Source organism: Falco rusticolus, chromosome 4 (assembly GCF_015220075.1).
Source record: "Falco rusticolus isolate bFalRus1 chromosome 4, bFalRus1.pri, whole genome shotgun sequence".
NCBI classification, from domain to species: domain Eukaryota; kingdom Metazoa; phylum Chordata; class Aves; order Falconiformes; family Falconidae; genus Falco; species Falco rusticolus.
The window spans coordinates 73091667-73104631 of record NC_051190.1 but is presented as its reverse complement, the minus strand read 5'-3'; the positions used below and the strand labels follow the sequence as shown (position 1 = coordinate 73104631).

Here is a 12965-nt window from a genome sequence, read left to right as displayed (position 1 = left end):
TAAAACTCTTTAAGGTAGTGGTGAGGAAGCAGTCCTGATCCCACCCCACCCCGCTCAGTGAAACAACCATTTAAAGCATACAAATCAGAACGACAACTCATAGAGACTAAAGGTAGCATTTAGGATTTTCAGTTTCTGAGCTCAAGATTTAATTCAAAGAAAAAAGATATCAAATAATATTTCTAACTCCTGCAAGAAAACAGCTTAGAAGGAGACACTACTTTCACATGACTGACTTGCACCACAGAAGTACAAAGTCACTGAACTGCACTGAGTGCTAGACAGCAGCACACATGCCAGTACCTGCTTTGGATCTCTTAGAGACTGAACCAAGAAACAAAAGTGAGAAAAGGAAGTGTTTTACTAATAGATAACTGAGACAGACGATGATCTAATCCATGTGTACGCATATGGTGACCCTTTCCTGACATGACTTCCTAATTTCTACACATAGGAAGTGAGGATGCTTACTTAAGGGCAGTTAAGCTTTGGGGCTATAGACTCAGGTCTTCTTAACATCAAACTCGCTGCTGAATTTAAGTACCATACAAAGTTCTCTGCATATCTCGTTTTTAAAGGTAAACCTGCTGAATAAACCATCAAGCCATGTGTACTGCTGGCCTTTAACAACATAATCTTACAAGCATTATTCTCACTACTCCCTCTCCTAATTTGTCATATCACTGTCTTCTTCAACTGAGTATATTTTCAGAAGGGTTTCTTCTCACATGTCTGTCTATACAGAACGAAGTCCCAACATCAACAATTTCAAGGCCAAAATCCCTAAAATCCCTAGACCAAAGACATTTAAATCTGGACTTTACTGTCCAAATTTGACTAAAGCCCACTATCCATGTGACAAAGAACCCCACTGCATCTTTGACCTGCAAAGCAGGCCGACATGCCCTGAAGAAATGAAAAGGCAACATCCTCATATGATGTTGAAAAGAGCAGAGGTTCAGGCATCTGTGCTCTGGACTACTTCCAGCAGCATTTTAGCCATATCGATACAAAAAAGATTTTTCAGTCTTGAAAGGTCCACAGCTACTACCAGTTCAGACACAGATTTACAAGCATTTTAGGAAAGGAAGACTAGATATAAAGTGGTATTTGGTCACTACTTACAAGGAGGGGAATTTGCTCACTTCCATTAAACTGACCTGTGTGGAAACAGCCAGCCTCTGGAAATAACACGTTTTTCAGGACGCTGCCACTCGCCTACTCCTGTAAAAAGGACTGTGCTGTGGGAACAGCTGACTGTGGCTTTCCTCATCCTATATATAAAGTCAATTCTGCATGACAACTAAATTATCAGCTCTTCTACTAAAGGCATCTGTCTTAAGCAACTAATTAAGATTCCCAAGTAACATCTAGAAGGCGGAAAGGGGCCCGGTGGGGCCATTTTGCTTTGGATATACGCAGCTCAGGTAAGCATAACTAGCAGGACTCACTCGCTGAGGATCACTCAACAGGTCAGAGAATCCACCCTGAGTGCCATCCCCTGAGATCCAAAAGGCACTGCAATTCCCACAGAAGAAGTACTATAACCTCTCTATGATGCCACCAGGGGAGCCCCTAGACGCCAAGAAGCAGGTCCTTGAGGACTGCAAGACCTCATATGCCTTGTTAACGTTACAGTAATTAGCATACAGCCAATGAATTAATTTGATTTCAAGAACGCACCAATATCCATCCACACAGAAGTTTGAGTTTCAGGACACTACCGTTTGCCAGAGCAATTTACTTGCATAGTAACTATAAATTCTCATTACTATTGCTTTGAAATGGAGTGGGTCAAGGGAAGAATACTTCAGCTTTTCCCTTTTGGCCTTAGTATCAAGCCTTTTCATATAGTGCTGCTATGCACTGCAAGTCAGCTTTACATATAAATATTTATATCACAAGACTTGCCTTAATTATATTTCTTTAAAAGGAAAAAACAAAGCCAAAACAGGAAGACTCCAGAGACCTTGCTGAACCAAGATAAGACATTGTCCATGCCGTTGGAGGAAGCTAATGCAGCACGAGCATTGCAGTATCGTACAAAATGACTTACAAGTAGCCTGCCCCTCCATCTTCTGTGCTTTAGTTATTTTAGGAGCGGACAACTGTATCAACATTAACTTTCTGATAATTAATTCCAGGCATGTTAATTCCTACCACACCAGCATGTACTTATGTAAGATATGAATAGCTTACAGATGGAATGATAACGAGAGCAAATTAACACTTACAGAGTAAATAGGATTTCATCCAATATTCCTTCCCTGACAAGACTACAGAACAGCAGATGTCTTCAAGTTATTTGGCCAAAATAATTCCTTAATTCATAGCTTCTCCATATCGATCACTTAAAGATACATAAATGAGAGATTAGAGACCAGGCCCTACTCCAAGAACAATTCCATAATTGTTGATGGCTGTTTAAAGTCCTACCAATAAACACCCTAACCATCAAGCTAGGGAAAAGGCATGCCCTATTTCCTGAACTTGACTGTCCACGCTACAGGACATACATTAATGCTCTCTATCATTACCTCTCCATGCTGACTGCTTTGTAAACAAATATGCTCTATTTATTTTACTACATGGAATTAAAAAAAAACCCAATACATTAGACCACTTCCATAGGGAAAGACACTTTCTAAGACTATTCATGTATGGATGCACCACTATAGCATAGCTGTGCTCACAAATGGTATAACACTTGTTTTATCGCATGCTAGAACAATAAGGAAAGCCTTTACAGTTTAAAACTGTTTCACATGGTCTTTGCCTTATTATGATGAGCTAAAGCACAGAACACCTAGATAAAGGGATATTTTTAGTCACAAATGAAACCTTTTTTTCCTATAGAAAATCTTTGAAAAGAGTTATCATACTACATTTCTGAAAGCCTCAAAAATTCAGGTGCCCTGAAAGCCTGTAGCACAATTCTAGTTTGTACTTTTAAGTCATTAGGAGAAAACAGGGAAGTGGCTGGATTTGAGGAATATTCCAAAAATAGAACTCAGCTGCTAATGGCATTCATGAACTCCTGAGCAAGCGGTGGTTCAGGAACTCCTGAACTCTTCTTCGTAAATCTGAACACCACGTTTTAAACAAGCTGGTAACTCCCCTCTCCCTTTACTAAACACAGAAGCAGGAAGAGATGTAGAGGTTGTCAAGCTTCTAGGTCTAAGCTAGCTGAAGATAGTTTCAAATACAGAGTGTCAATCTCCATCCAGCTAGGAAAGGTATTTCACCTGGACGTGGAAAGATACATTGGTATCTGACAAAGGCAAGTTTGGTCTGTTTTGCCTCTCCCACAGCTGCTACAGAAGGTGGAAGTCAAACTAAAAGAAAGTACGAGTGGCTGCCCTGTACCGTAGCAAGTCATTCACTAGACTGCAAAGAGAACCCTATCCAAGTCAGGGCATATATTCCCCTTTCCCTTTTCTCCTCTCTCTACCCCCATATAACACCAGTTTTCTATGTTCACTTAGGATTTTTCTTCTTTAAACACACACGACAAGATTAGGTCTGCACCTGAAGGAAGAGGATTGGCACACTGAGCAGATGCTACACGGTGCACTGTTCCAAACCCTTGTGTCTGCATTAACTCTATGTGCATTAAGTTAAAGAAAGCTTAAGTATGAATCCACTGCCCTGCCACTCTGCAGCAAGTACTCAAATATGCAGTGGGACAAGGCTTGGTCCTTTCTTGATTTTACAGAGCAGCTTACTTTAAGAGTTACTGGCCACTGTGGGAGGGGCATTCACAACCATTAAATTATTACATGAGATGAAATCCCTTATCAGGGGCTACTGACCACAGTAACTTAGGAATATCCTGCAACCTAGTTAACGTCCTTAAATGGCCAAAACCAGGGAAATCACCACCAAAATGTTCCCTCTAATCATAACCTAAACTTATTCTAATCTCTGAACATCTGCAAGTGGCCCTCATAGAAGAAAGATACTGTGAAAGAACTGTCACTAGGCATGAATCATGATGGCTGATTTTAACAAAGATCTTTATTTCATGCCAAAACCAAAGTTTCTGAAAAGACAAGTTCTAACACTGCAACACGTTGGAAAGCTATCAAACACACCTAGAAGGGAAGGCACAAAGTCAGACTCATATAGCTTCCCTGCCAGTTCTGAGAGCCAGAGAAACCCAAAACACCTGATCTATACTAGAAAAAATCATCCATTAGGAGTCAGATAAGAGGATTAGAAAACAAGTTTAACATTTTCTCTAACAGTTACCCAAAATCCAGAGGTAATACCTATTTGTTACTTTTTTTAAGGTATATTTGGAGGAAACTATTCCTTCTCCAGAGGCAAAGTGGCAAATACCTTGGCGATAAACAAAAAAAAAATCTCTGCCAGAGTGCAGAATACCTGAAGCTACAAGTGGTCTCAATTGACCAAACAGAAACCAGTCATTGCTCCCTCCCCTAACTTCCTTCTCAAATTGGAGAAGGCCCCAAGTCCCCACACAAACCAAGTCACATGGTATGCACCAAGACTATCTGCACAGAGACCTCTCTGATGCAGTGTGACTAGGGTACCAACAAGTCTACACTTCATGTAGGGATCTCCCTGCCAAAAAAGCTTCAGATGCTTGATTAGCAACTTGGTATCAAGGTCCAGCTGTGGACCACAGTGTCGCACACTGTGGTCCCTGACCCTGCCTACACAACAAACCCAGAACAGTCTTTGCACAAGAAAAGCTTTTTTTTACTTTAGCATTACTGATGTGCTTTAACATTACCTTCCCACCCATCCCCACCATTTGAAAGAACAAAGCTGGCTAATCAGTCCTGTGTCTTAGTGCTGACAGCAGGCACCATGTCTACTTCACAAACGCAAGAGTACCCTGTCACTGCCCCACACTCTTAATGCATTAGTTTGTCTGAAATGGGTAAGTACAGTTCTGAAAATGAGTCTGTAGTTAAGTGAGAGCTAAACACTACTTTCTCTCAAACAACTGCTCATCCAATGGAAATACAGTGAAGCTTTCTATTTAACATGAGTTCATATGTCACAGAATGGGTTGGGGTTGAAAGCGACCTCTGGGGATCATCTAGTCCAACCTCCTGCTAAAGAAGGTTCACCTAGAGCAGGTTGCACAGAATCACGTCCAGGTGGGTTTTGAATATCTCCAGGTAAGGGAACTCCACATCCTCTCTGGGCAGCCTGTTCCAGTGCTCCATCACCCTCAGGGTAAAGAAGTTCTTCCTCATACTCAGAAGGAGCTTCTTGTACTTCAGTTTGCACCCATTGCCTCTTGTCCTGTTGCTGGGCACTGCTGAAGAGCCTGGCCCCAGCCTCTTGGCACATGCCCTTAAGATACACATACACGTTGATAAGATCCCCTCTGTCTTCTCTTCTCCAGGCTGAACAGCCCAGCTCTCTCAGCCTTTCCTCATTAGGGACATGCTCCAGGCCTCTCATCTTCACAGCCCTCCACTGGACCCTCTCCAGCAGTTCCCTCTCAAACCAGGGAGCCCAGTACGGCAGATGCAGCCTCGCCAGAGCACAGTAGAGGGGCAGGATTACCTCCCTCGACCTGGTGGCCACACTCCTCCTAACACACCCCAGGATCCTACTGGCCTTCTTGGCCACAAGGGCACCCTGCTGGCTCACGCACAAGTTGCTGCCCACCAGCACTCCCAGGTCCTTCTCTGCAGAGCTGCCTTCCAGCAGGTCAGGCCCAGCCTGCGCTGGTGCGTGGGGTTGTTCCTGCCCAGGCGCAGGACCCTACACTTGCCCTTGCTGAACTTCATTAAGTTCACTGCCACCCAACTCTCCAGCCTGCCCAGGTCTCGCTGAATGGCAGCGCAGCCTCCTGGTGCATCAGCCACTCCTCCCAGCTTTCTAACATCAGCGACCTTCCAAGGGTACACTCTGTCCCTTCATCCAGGTCTCTGCTGAATAAGTTGAACAGGACTGGACCCAGTACTGACCTGTGGGGCACACCGCTGGCTACAGGCCTCCAGCCAGACTCTGTGTGGCTGATCACAGCCCTCCGAGCTCTACCATTCAGCCAGCTCTCAATCCACCTCACTGTCCTCACTCATCAACTCCACGCTTCCTGAGCTTACCTATGAGGGTGTTATGGGAGACACATAAAGCCTTGCTGAGGTCAAGCGAGACAACATTCACTGCTCTCCCCTCATCTACCCAGCCAGTCATTCCATCACAGAAGGCTATCAGGCTGGTCAGGCATGGTTTCCCCTTGGTGAATCCATGTTAACCACTCCTGATAACCTTCTTTTCCTCCACATGCTTAGAAATGACCTCCAGGATGAGATGCTGCATCACCTTTCCAGGGACAGAGGTGAGACTGACTGGCCTGTAGTTTCCTGGGTCCTTCTTCTTGCCCCCTTTTGAAGGTTGGAGTGACACTGGCTTTCCTCCAGTACTCAAGCATCTCTCCTGTTCTCCATGACCTCTCAAAGCTGATGGAGAGTGGCTTAGCAATAACATCTGCCAGCTCCCTCAGCGCTCATGGATGCATCCCATTGGAGCCCCTGGATTTGCACATGTCAAGCTTGCCTAAATGATCTCTAACCCAATTCTCCTCAACCAAGGGAAAGTCTTCCATTCTCCAGATTTTCTCTCCTGCCTCCAGGGTTCAGAATTCCTGAGGGGTGGTTTTAGCAGTAAAGACTGAAGCAAAGATGGCATTCAGTAACTCCACCACCTCTGTATGCTTCGTCACCAGGGCACCTACCTCATTCAGCAGCAGGCCTATGTTTTCCCTAGGTTGCTATCAAGTTTAAAAAAACATAGTAAAGAGCTAAATTAGGATATGGCTGGAGTTTCAAGAACGTTGATTCGTTTAGATTTTGGTTTTTTCTCATTACATCATGCATTCAGGAAGATTTCTGCCTGTGGCACACTACAGCCAGTCACAACTTACAACACAATGCCTATCAGTTGCACCGTAACATTGTATGTACTCTTAACTAAAGCAAAAGCAAGGCAAAGTTACCTGCCTCGCACTTCATTCACACGTTCTCCAGAACTGTGACAGTTGTTGTTACTGGTACGCTGCATTTGCTGTGGTTAATTCACAGTAAATGCAACATACCGGTAACAACGTACTGTCACAGTTCTGGGAGCACATGCAATCACGGAATACCCAAAGTACGACATTGCTGTATCTGTAACACAGTGTTACCCTACCCTCCTCCAGAGACCAGCCTGTCACTCCCTGTCAAAAACCCATGGAGATGCTACTTGGCTGGTGGGTTTGCTTTGGCAGCAGGGAGAGGCCAGCGCGGACAGGAGGCAGAGTCTCCCCATCACTCAAATGCCATAACGACAGCAGTGAGGGTCAGGGAACGCGCAGGGTGGCAGACGGGCAGAGGTGACAGCCCCAGCTCCCCACGACACAGCGGAGCAGGGACTCTCCAGCACACACCCGCGGCTCGTCACGGCGCTGTCGGGAGCTGGCAGCAGCGTTTCCCCCTGCCCCGAATCCCCCCCCTGCCCCCGACGCCCAAAGCTTCGGGACAGCCCCAGCGCGGCCGCGGGGCGGTCCGGCCCCCCCGCCCAGGCCCGGCTGCGCCCCCGGCGCGTCCCGGGACTAATAAGGAAGTTTCCGCGCTCGCCCCGCCCGCGCCGCCGGTACCTACAGAGGCCGGGCACGTCCAGCATGTTGGAGATGCCGCGGTCGCACATGTCCACCTCGGGCTGGCCCTTCTCCCTGCTCTCCTCCACGATCTTCTTCAGCGACTTGGACATGGTCTGGGCGGGGCAGAAACGGACACCGTGAGGCGGCCGCGGCGGGGGCCGGCTCCTGCCCTGAGGGGGCCGAGCGCGGCGAGCCCGCCCGTTGCCCTCCGCGCCGCCGGGGGGGGCCCGGCCCGGCCCCCGCACCCACCCCTGCCCAGCCCAGCGGAGCCTTGACCGGGATGCCGGCCGCCCTCCCGCCCCCGGGCGGAGGAACGGGCCCGCCGCCGCCCCCGGGGCGACTCACCGCGCGGTGCCGTGGCGGGACGCGGCCGGACAGCGGTCGGTGGCCCGGCGGGCGGCTCCCGGCGGCTGCACGCGCCCGCCACGCCCCATTTCCCCCCGCCCCGCGCGCAAGCGCGCTGCCACCCCTCCCGGGAAGCGGGGGCGCTCCCCGCGCCTGCTGGGGGCGGCCGCCCGCCCGAGCGGTCCCACCCACGGCCCGGAAAACATCGGGCCAATCAGCGCGCCTCCTCGGTGCAGGCCCGCCGGCCATTGGCTGGAGGAGCCGCAGGAAGGGCCTCTGCCCAATAAGCGCGCCCCGCGGGTGATAGCGGGTTTCGGACCCAAGCCGCTGGGGTTCCGCTTGCGGCTCTAGCGCATGCGCGGCGAGGGGCGGGGGCCGCCGGGCGTGGCCGTCCCGGCTGCGCGGGGGGCGGGGCGGGGCCGGGCCGCCGAGGTGCGCAGCCCTGCGCGGGGGGCTGCGGTCCGGCAGCGGGGGCGGGCTGGCTGCGGGAGCTGGCGCCGCAGGAGGGGGCACCGGGTGGCGGCCCGCGCCCCGGCAGGGCGAGTCCCGCACGGTTACGCCGCCGTCTCTCCGAAGCGCGGGTTAACGCGCGTCCCCGTTGGCGCTGCGGTGCCCGGGCCGCAGCTGCGAGCGGCAGCCCGTGGGGCCGGCCGGGCCGCCCGCAGCGCTGTGCCGGGGCCGGGCGGCAGCGGGGCCGGGAGCGCAGCCCCGGGAGCTGACCGAGCAGGGCTGCCGGGCACTGAGGTTTGGCAAAGGCTGCCTGAGGTAAAACGCATCGTCCCCGAAAGATCTGGGTTTATTGAAGCAGAGGTTTCCATCTCTTCAGGCATCTTTGTGGATTTTCCAGTCAGCTCCAGCTGCAAAACTGGTCACAAGGCTGGGCCCGGTTCAGAGCGCTTCTGACTGGCCTTGCCACCGTGATGCTGGAGCTACAGCCTGGCTGCCTGGAATGTTTATGCATATAAGAGCTTTGACAGGAGTTAAGAAGCTTACTGTCATTCGACAGGCACGCAAGCTCAGAGCAATTAATGACAAATCTATAAAATGACCTAAGGCCAGGCCACCCACTGAGAACTACAGCCTTCAATTTTGCATATGCGCTCCCTATGTACTGCATGGTGTTACTTAGAAACTGAAAAATAATATCCACGGAAACCAAGACGATGAATGGGAAGGTGCCTAAACCAGCAGACCAGGAGCACCACTGGAGCTGCAATGCAGCTTTTCCTTTTTTAGGAATGTTAGGATTTAATTATGAGTGTCCTGCTTTAGGCTGGGGTAGGTTAGATTTTCTTCCTAGTAGCTGGTACACTGCTGTGTTTTGGATTTAGTGTAATGTTGATGACACGCTGACATTTTAGTTGCTGCTCAGTAGTGCTTACCCTAAGGCAAGAACTCTTCAGTTTCCCATGCTCTGCCAGTGAGCAGGTGCGCAAGAAGCTGGGGGGGGATCAGGGCCAGGGCAGCCGACCCGAACTAGCCTAAGGGATGTTCCATACTGTAGAACGTTATACCCAGTATACAAACTGGAGGGAGCTGGCCAGAGGCTGGGGACTGGCTGGGCATTGGTCAGCAGGTGGTGAGGAACTGTATGGTGCATCACTCGTTTTTCTTGTATTTTATTCCTCTCTTCCCCCTGCCCCCCTTTTCATTACGATTGTTATTGTTACTATTATATTTTAATTTTTTTCTGTTATTAAATTGTTCTTATCTCAGCCCATGAGTTTTACCTTCTTTCTGTTGCTCCACCCCGTCCCACGGGGGTGGCGGGGTGAGTGAGAGAGCAGCTGGGTGGTACTTAGTTGCCAACTGAGTTAAACCATGACACTGTGTTGTACAATTGTAGCATGTTTATCCCTAAATACAGTTACCACCTTGAGTCCTTCCCTGAAGTTACAGGCTGCTTTCAGGTCTTCCTTACAAAAACACAACTGGAAGAACTTCCTTTTATCTGGATTGCTCAGCAGAACACATGGTCACTCAGATGTACAAGACAACAATGTATTGTGCCTTTTTTTCTGCAGGGATGTGAATCCAGATCCCTTTCGTGCCTAAGAAAATGCCGTGGTTGCCACCAGTCACTTGTCCCAAAGACCAATGTGCTAGCATGTCCACTGTTCTTGTTTTGTGGAGGCTTCATTTAGTAGCAAAGGCTTGGGCAAATTTATTGTCTATAAAATATGGTCCTAACTTGCTTATTCCAACAAACAGATAAAGCACACGTGACTGTGACAAGATACTCAAAAAGGTGTCTTCATGTAGAAGCTTACCTGGCTTCTTGCTGCCCCATGTACGCAGGAATCAAACCGATAGCATATTACATTGCACATGGCCTGGATGTCCACATCTATCCCTACCATAGAAGTATTTAATTATTCCCCTCCTAATAACCATATTGCCATTACCCCCTTGGGTCAGGGTTGGGTTTTTTTTACCACCCACCTAATTTCATTATCCTTTTGGTGTGTAAATATTTCATCTATCACCTGCACCTTCTATACCATCTACTTTGGTTCCTGCTTTAGCAAACCTTTCATCTGAGTAAACATACTAATCTGTGCCCTAATCAGGTGTGCATTGGATTTGGCAGACAGGAGTTGCTGTCAAGCCTTCCTTTAATGCTTTTCAGCTCCTCGTGAAGCGCTAAATATCAATTGGCTGAGAAGGAGTGGGAAAGTAAGTACACACATGCCACGCTGTCTGAGGGCCAGGCCATTCCCCGGTCTTGAAAAATTAATTTTCAGGTTGTTCCATCAGCAGTCATACTCATGAAAAGTAATTTCCTGCAGAGAGCCTATGCCACTTTGATAACCCCATCACACCTCTCCCATCCCCTACCATGTCTTCCCAGTGCAGCCAGTTCTTCTGAAATCCCTTTGATTCCCAAATATCCTTAGCTCCCTCTATGTCCCCAGCTAGAGGCTGGTCACCCTGTGTCTGGGGACTGCCCAGGGGAGCCCTCCCCACGTGTATGGTGGTTGAGCTCACAGTACAGTTTTTTTCCAGTTTGGGTCTCACTGTACTACCAAGCTACTGAATTTTTGCTTATGAAACAACTATAAAATATTTTGGTATCTGTCAGCTTTGTTCTAAATTTGTCACTTGGCTTAAATGTTTGTAGAGCAAATGCCCGAATTCTTTGCAGAGGCTGGCATATTCCTTCTGTCCTGAGGACAGCAGGCTGAAGTAGGTGACTGTGAGGTAGATGTGTGGCCAGGATTTTATAGCAGAGGTGCAGCTGCTGCGTGGTGGCAAGAGGAGGGAGAAGTCGCTCCCTGCACTGATTCCCCCCAGCCTGCTCCGTCCAGGCAGCGAGCGCTGGACGTGCCTGCCTCCCGCTGGTTCCTCCCGCTGTGCTGGGGGCCAGCAAGGTGATGGGCAGCTCTGACACTGCCCTGGCTTTGGCTGTCCTAGGTAGTTCAAACCAAGGAAATGAGGTTTTACATTATTACTATTATTCTATTTTTATCCTTTCCCGCCCCCCCCCCCCAAGAGAAGCTATCACAACGGCCAACACTGATGCAGGGTTAGCGTATCATCAAAAGGATGTAACAGCAACACGCACCTGCAAAAAACAGTTGTGTACTGCTAGGCACTGCCACTAAAAGTGTACCCGTCAATGTTGCAGTGATTATGTGCGATAACTGGCACGTAATTATTTATTTTGCTGATCTTTGCCTTATAAAAGCAAACTTCTAGAATATGGCCTTTATTTTATTATCAGCTGATAAACATTTTAAACATACATTTGTTAGTAATCTTGTGTTGTTGCTGCTGTTATTATGAACAGTCAGTGTTATGATTTTTTGTTAAATTTCATTTTAATCAGGACTGCAGAATAATTCTGTGGTTTTACTTTGGCAGCTGACAAAAAAAAGTTACGCTATGTTAATTCTGGTGCCTAGGACACCTATCTTGAGTTACTGTGGGAAACTGAGACTGCTCCTCCTTTGCTTTATGAGCTGAGTGAAAACTGCTTTTCAGTCAAAATTGCTTTATAAATTCGACTAGAATTAGCTAGTGTTTTAAACTGACCATCACCACTATTTCCAGCATTTTAGCTTTATATCTTCTCTCTACTTCAAGTAACCATAGCCCCAAAAACCTCACTGCGGTATTACTTCTCATTTATTGTTTATAAAGAGTAGCACCACCACATGAGAAGGGCAATTAAAAAATACTGTTACAGACCTTTTAATGCTTACTCTTTGAATCTTAGTCTTCCAAGTGCTTACCATTCATATATAACTGTCTCATAAGATATACCTTTGTATAAGAATAAATATGTATAATAACACGCAGAAGAAGATGTACAGATCAGTTAAAAACGTGCAGGCTTTAGGAAGTGAAAACATGCACATTCATTATCCGTGCTTTGTCACTGACAGGAGGGAGGTTGGTTGTAGCCATGCAGGTATCGTAATACAGACGTGCAGCATTCACAACTACAATGTTATCTATAAAAATAGACAGCAATGTGCACAGACATAAAAGCAAAGATATTCATGGCAGTATTGTGAGATGAAGCCGTAAATCTTATTAAACACAGATTCTGTCTTTTGAATTGTACACTGCAAAACCCACATAGATGTTTCATAGAATAATTCTTTTTAAATTATCTGTTTAGTTGTTCCTGGTTGATTTTGCTGTGCATTCATTTCAAAGCAAGTGGTTTAAATGACTCCTTACCTTCCAAGACAGAAACATGGTTTAGCATCAGCTCCCTCCTCTAAGGACCTCCACTTTAATACTTCTGCAGTGGTATTTCTGTTGTGGTTCCTCATATGAAATGTTAGAGGACAGCAGTGGGTTACTTTGTTCCTGTTTTTTTTAAGTAATGGGTTTGATAATTTATTCTAATTTTAGACTTTGACTATTTCTGTTGAAAGTCAGTTGGGCTAGATCAATTGAAACTTGTACCAGCAGCTTCATTCAACAGTCTTCATGAGCTCAATTTCTCTGCTGGAATTCATTTTTTTCTAAAGAACCT

At 47.5% G+C, this 12965-nt stretch overlaps 1 protein-coding gene across 2 annotated transcripts in view; it reads right to left on the bottom strand.

Annotated features, from left to right (window-relative positions):
• The window catches only part of RSU1 (Ras suppressor protein 1), a 110144-nt gene extending 102053 nt beyond the window's left edge, over positions 1-8091 (bottom strand). For both annotated transcript variants that reach the window (XM_037384025.1, XM_037384026.1), the window contains exons 1-2: positions 7976-8091; positions 7632-7743 (exon numbers count right to left, since the gene is read on the bottom strand). In XM_037384025.1, the coding sequence (XP_037239922.1) occupies positions 7632-7740 (109 nt within the window). In that variant the 5' untranslated portion in view covers positions 7741-7743; positions 7976-8091. The remainder of the gene's footprint in view (positions 1-7631; positions 7744-7975) is intronic.
• Positions 8092-12965: the final 4874 nt, after the last annotated feature.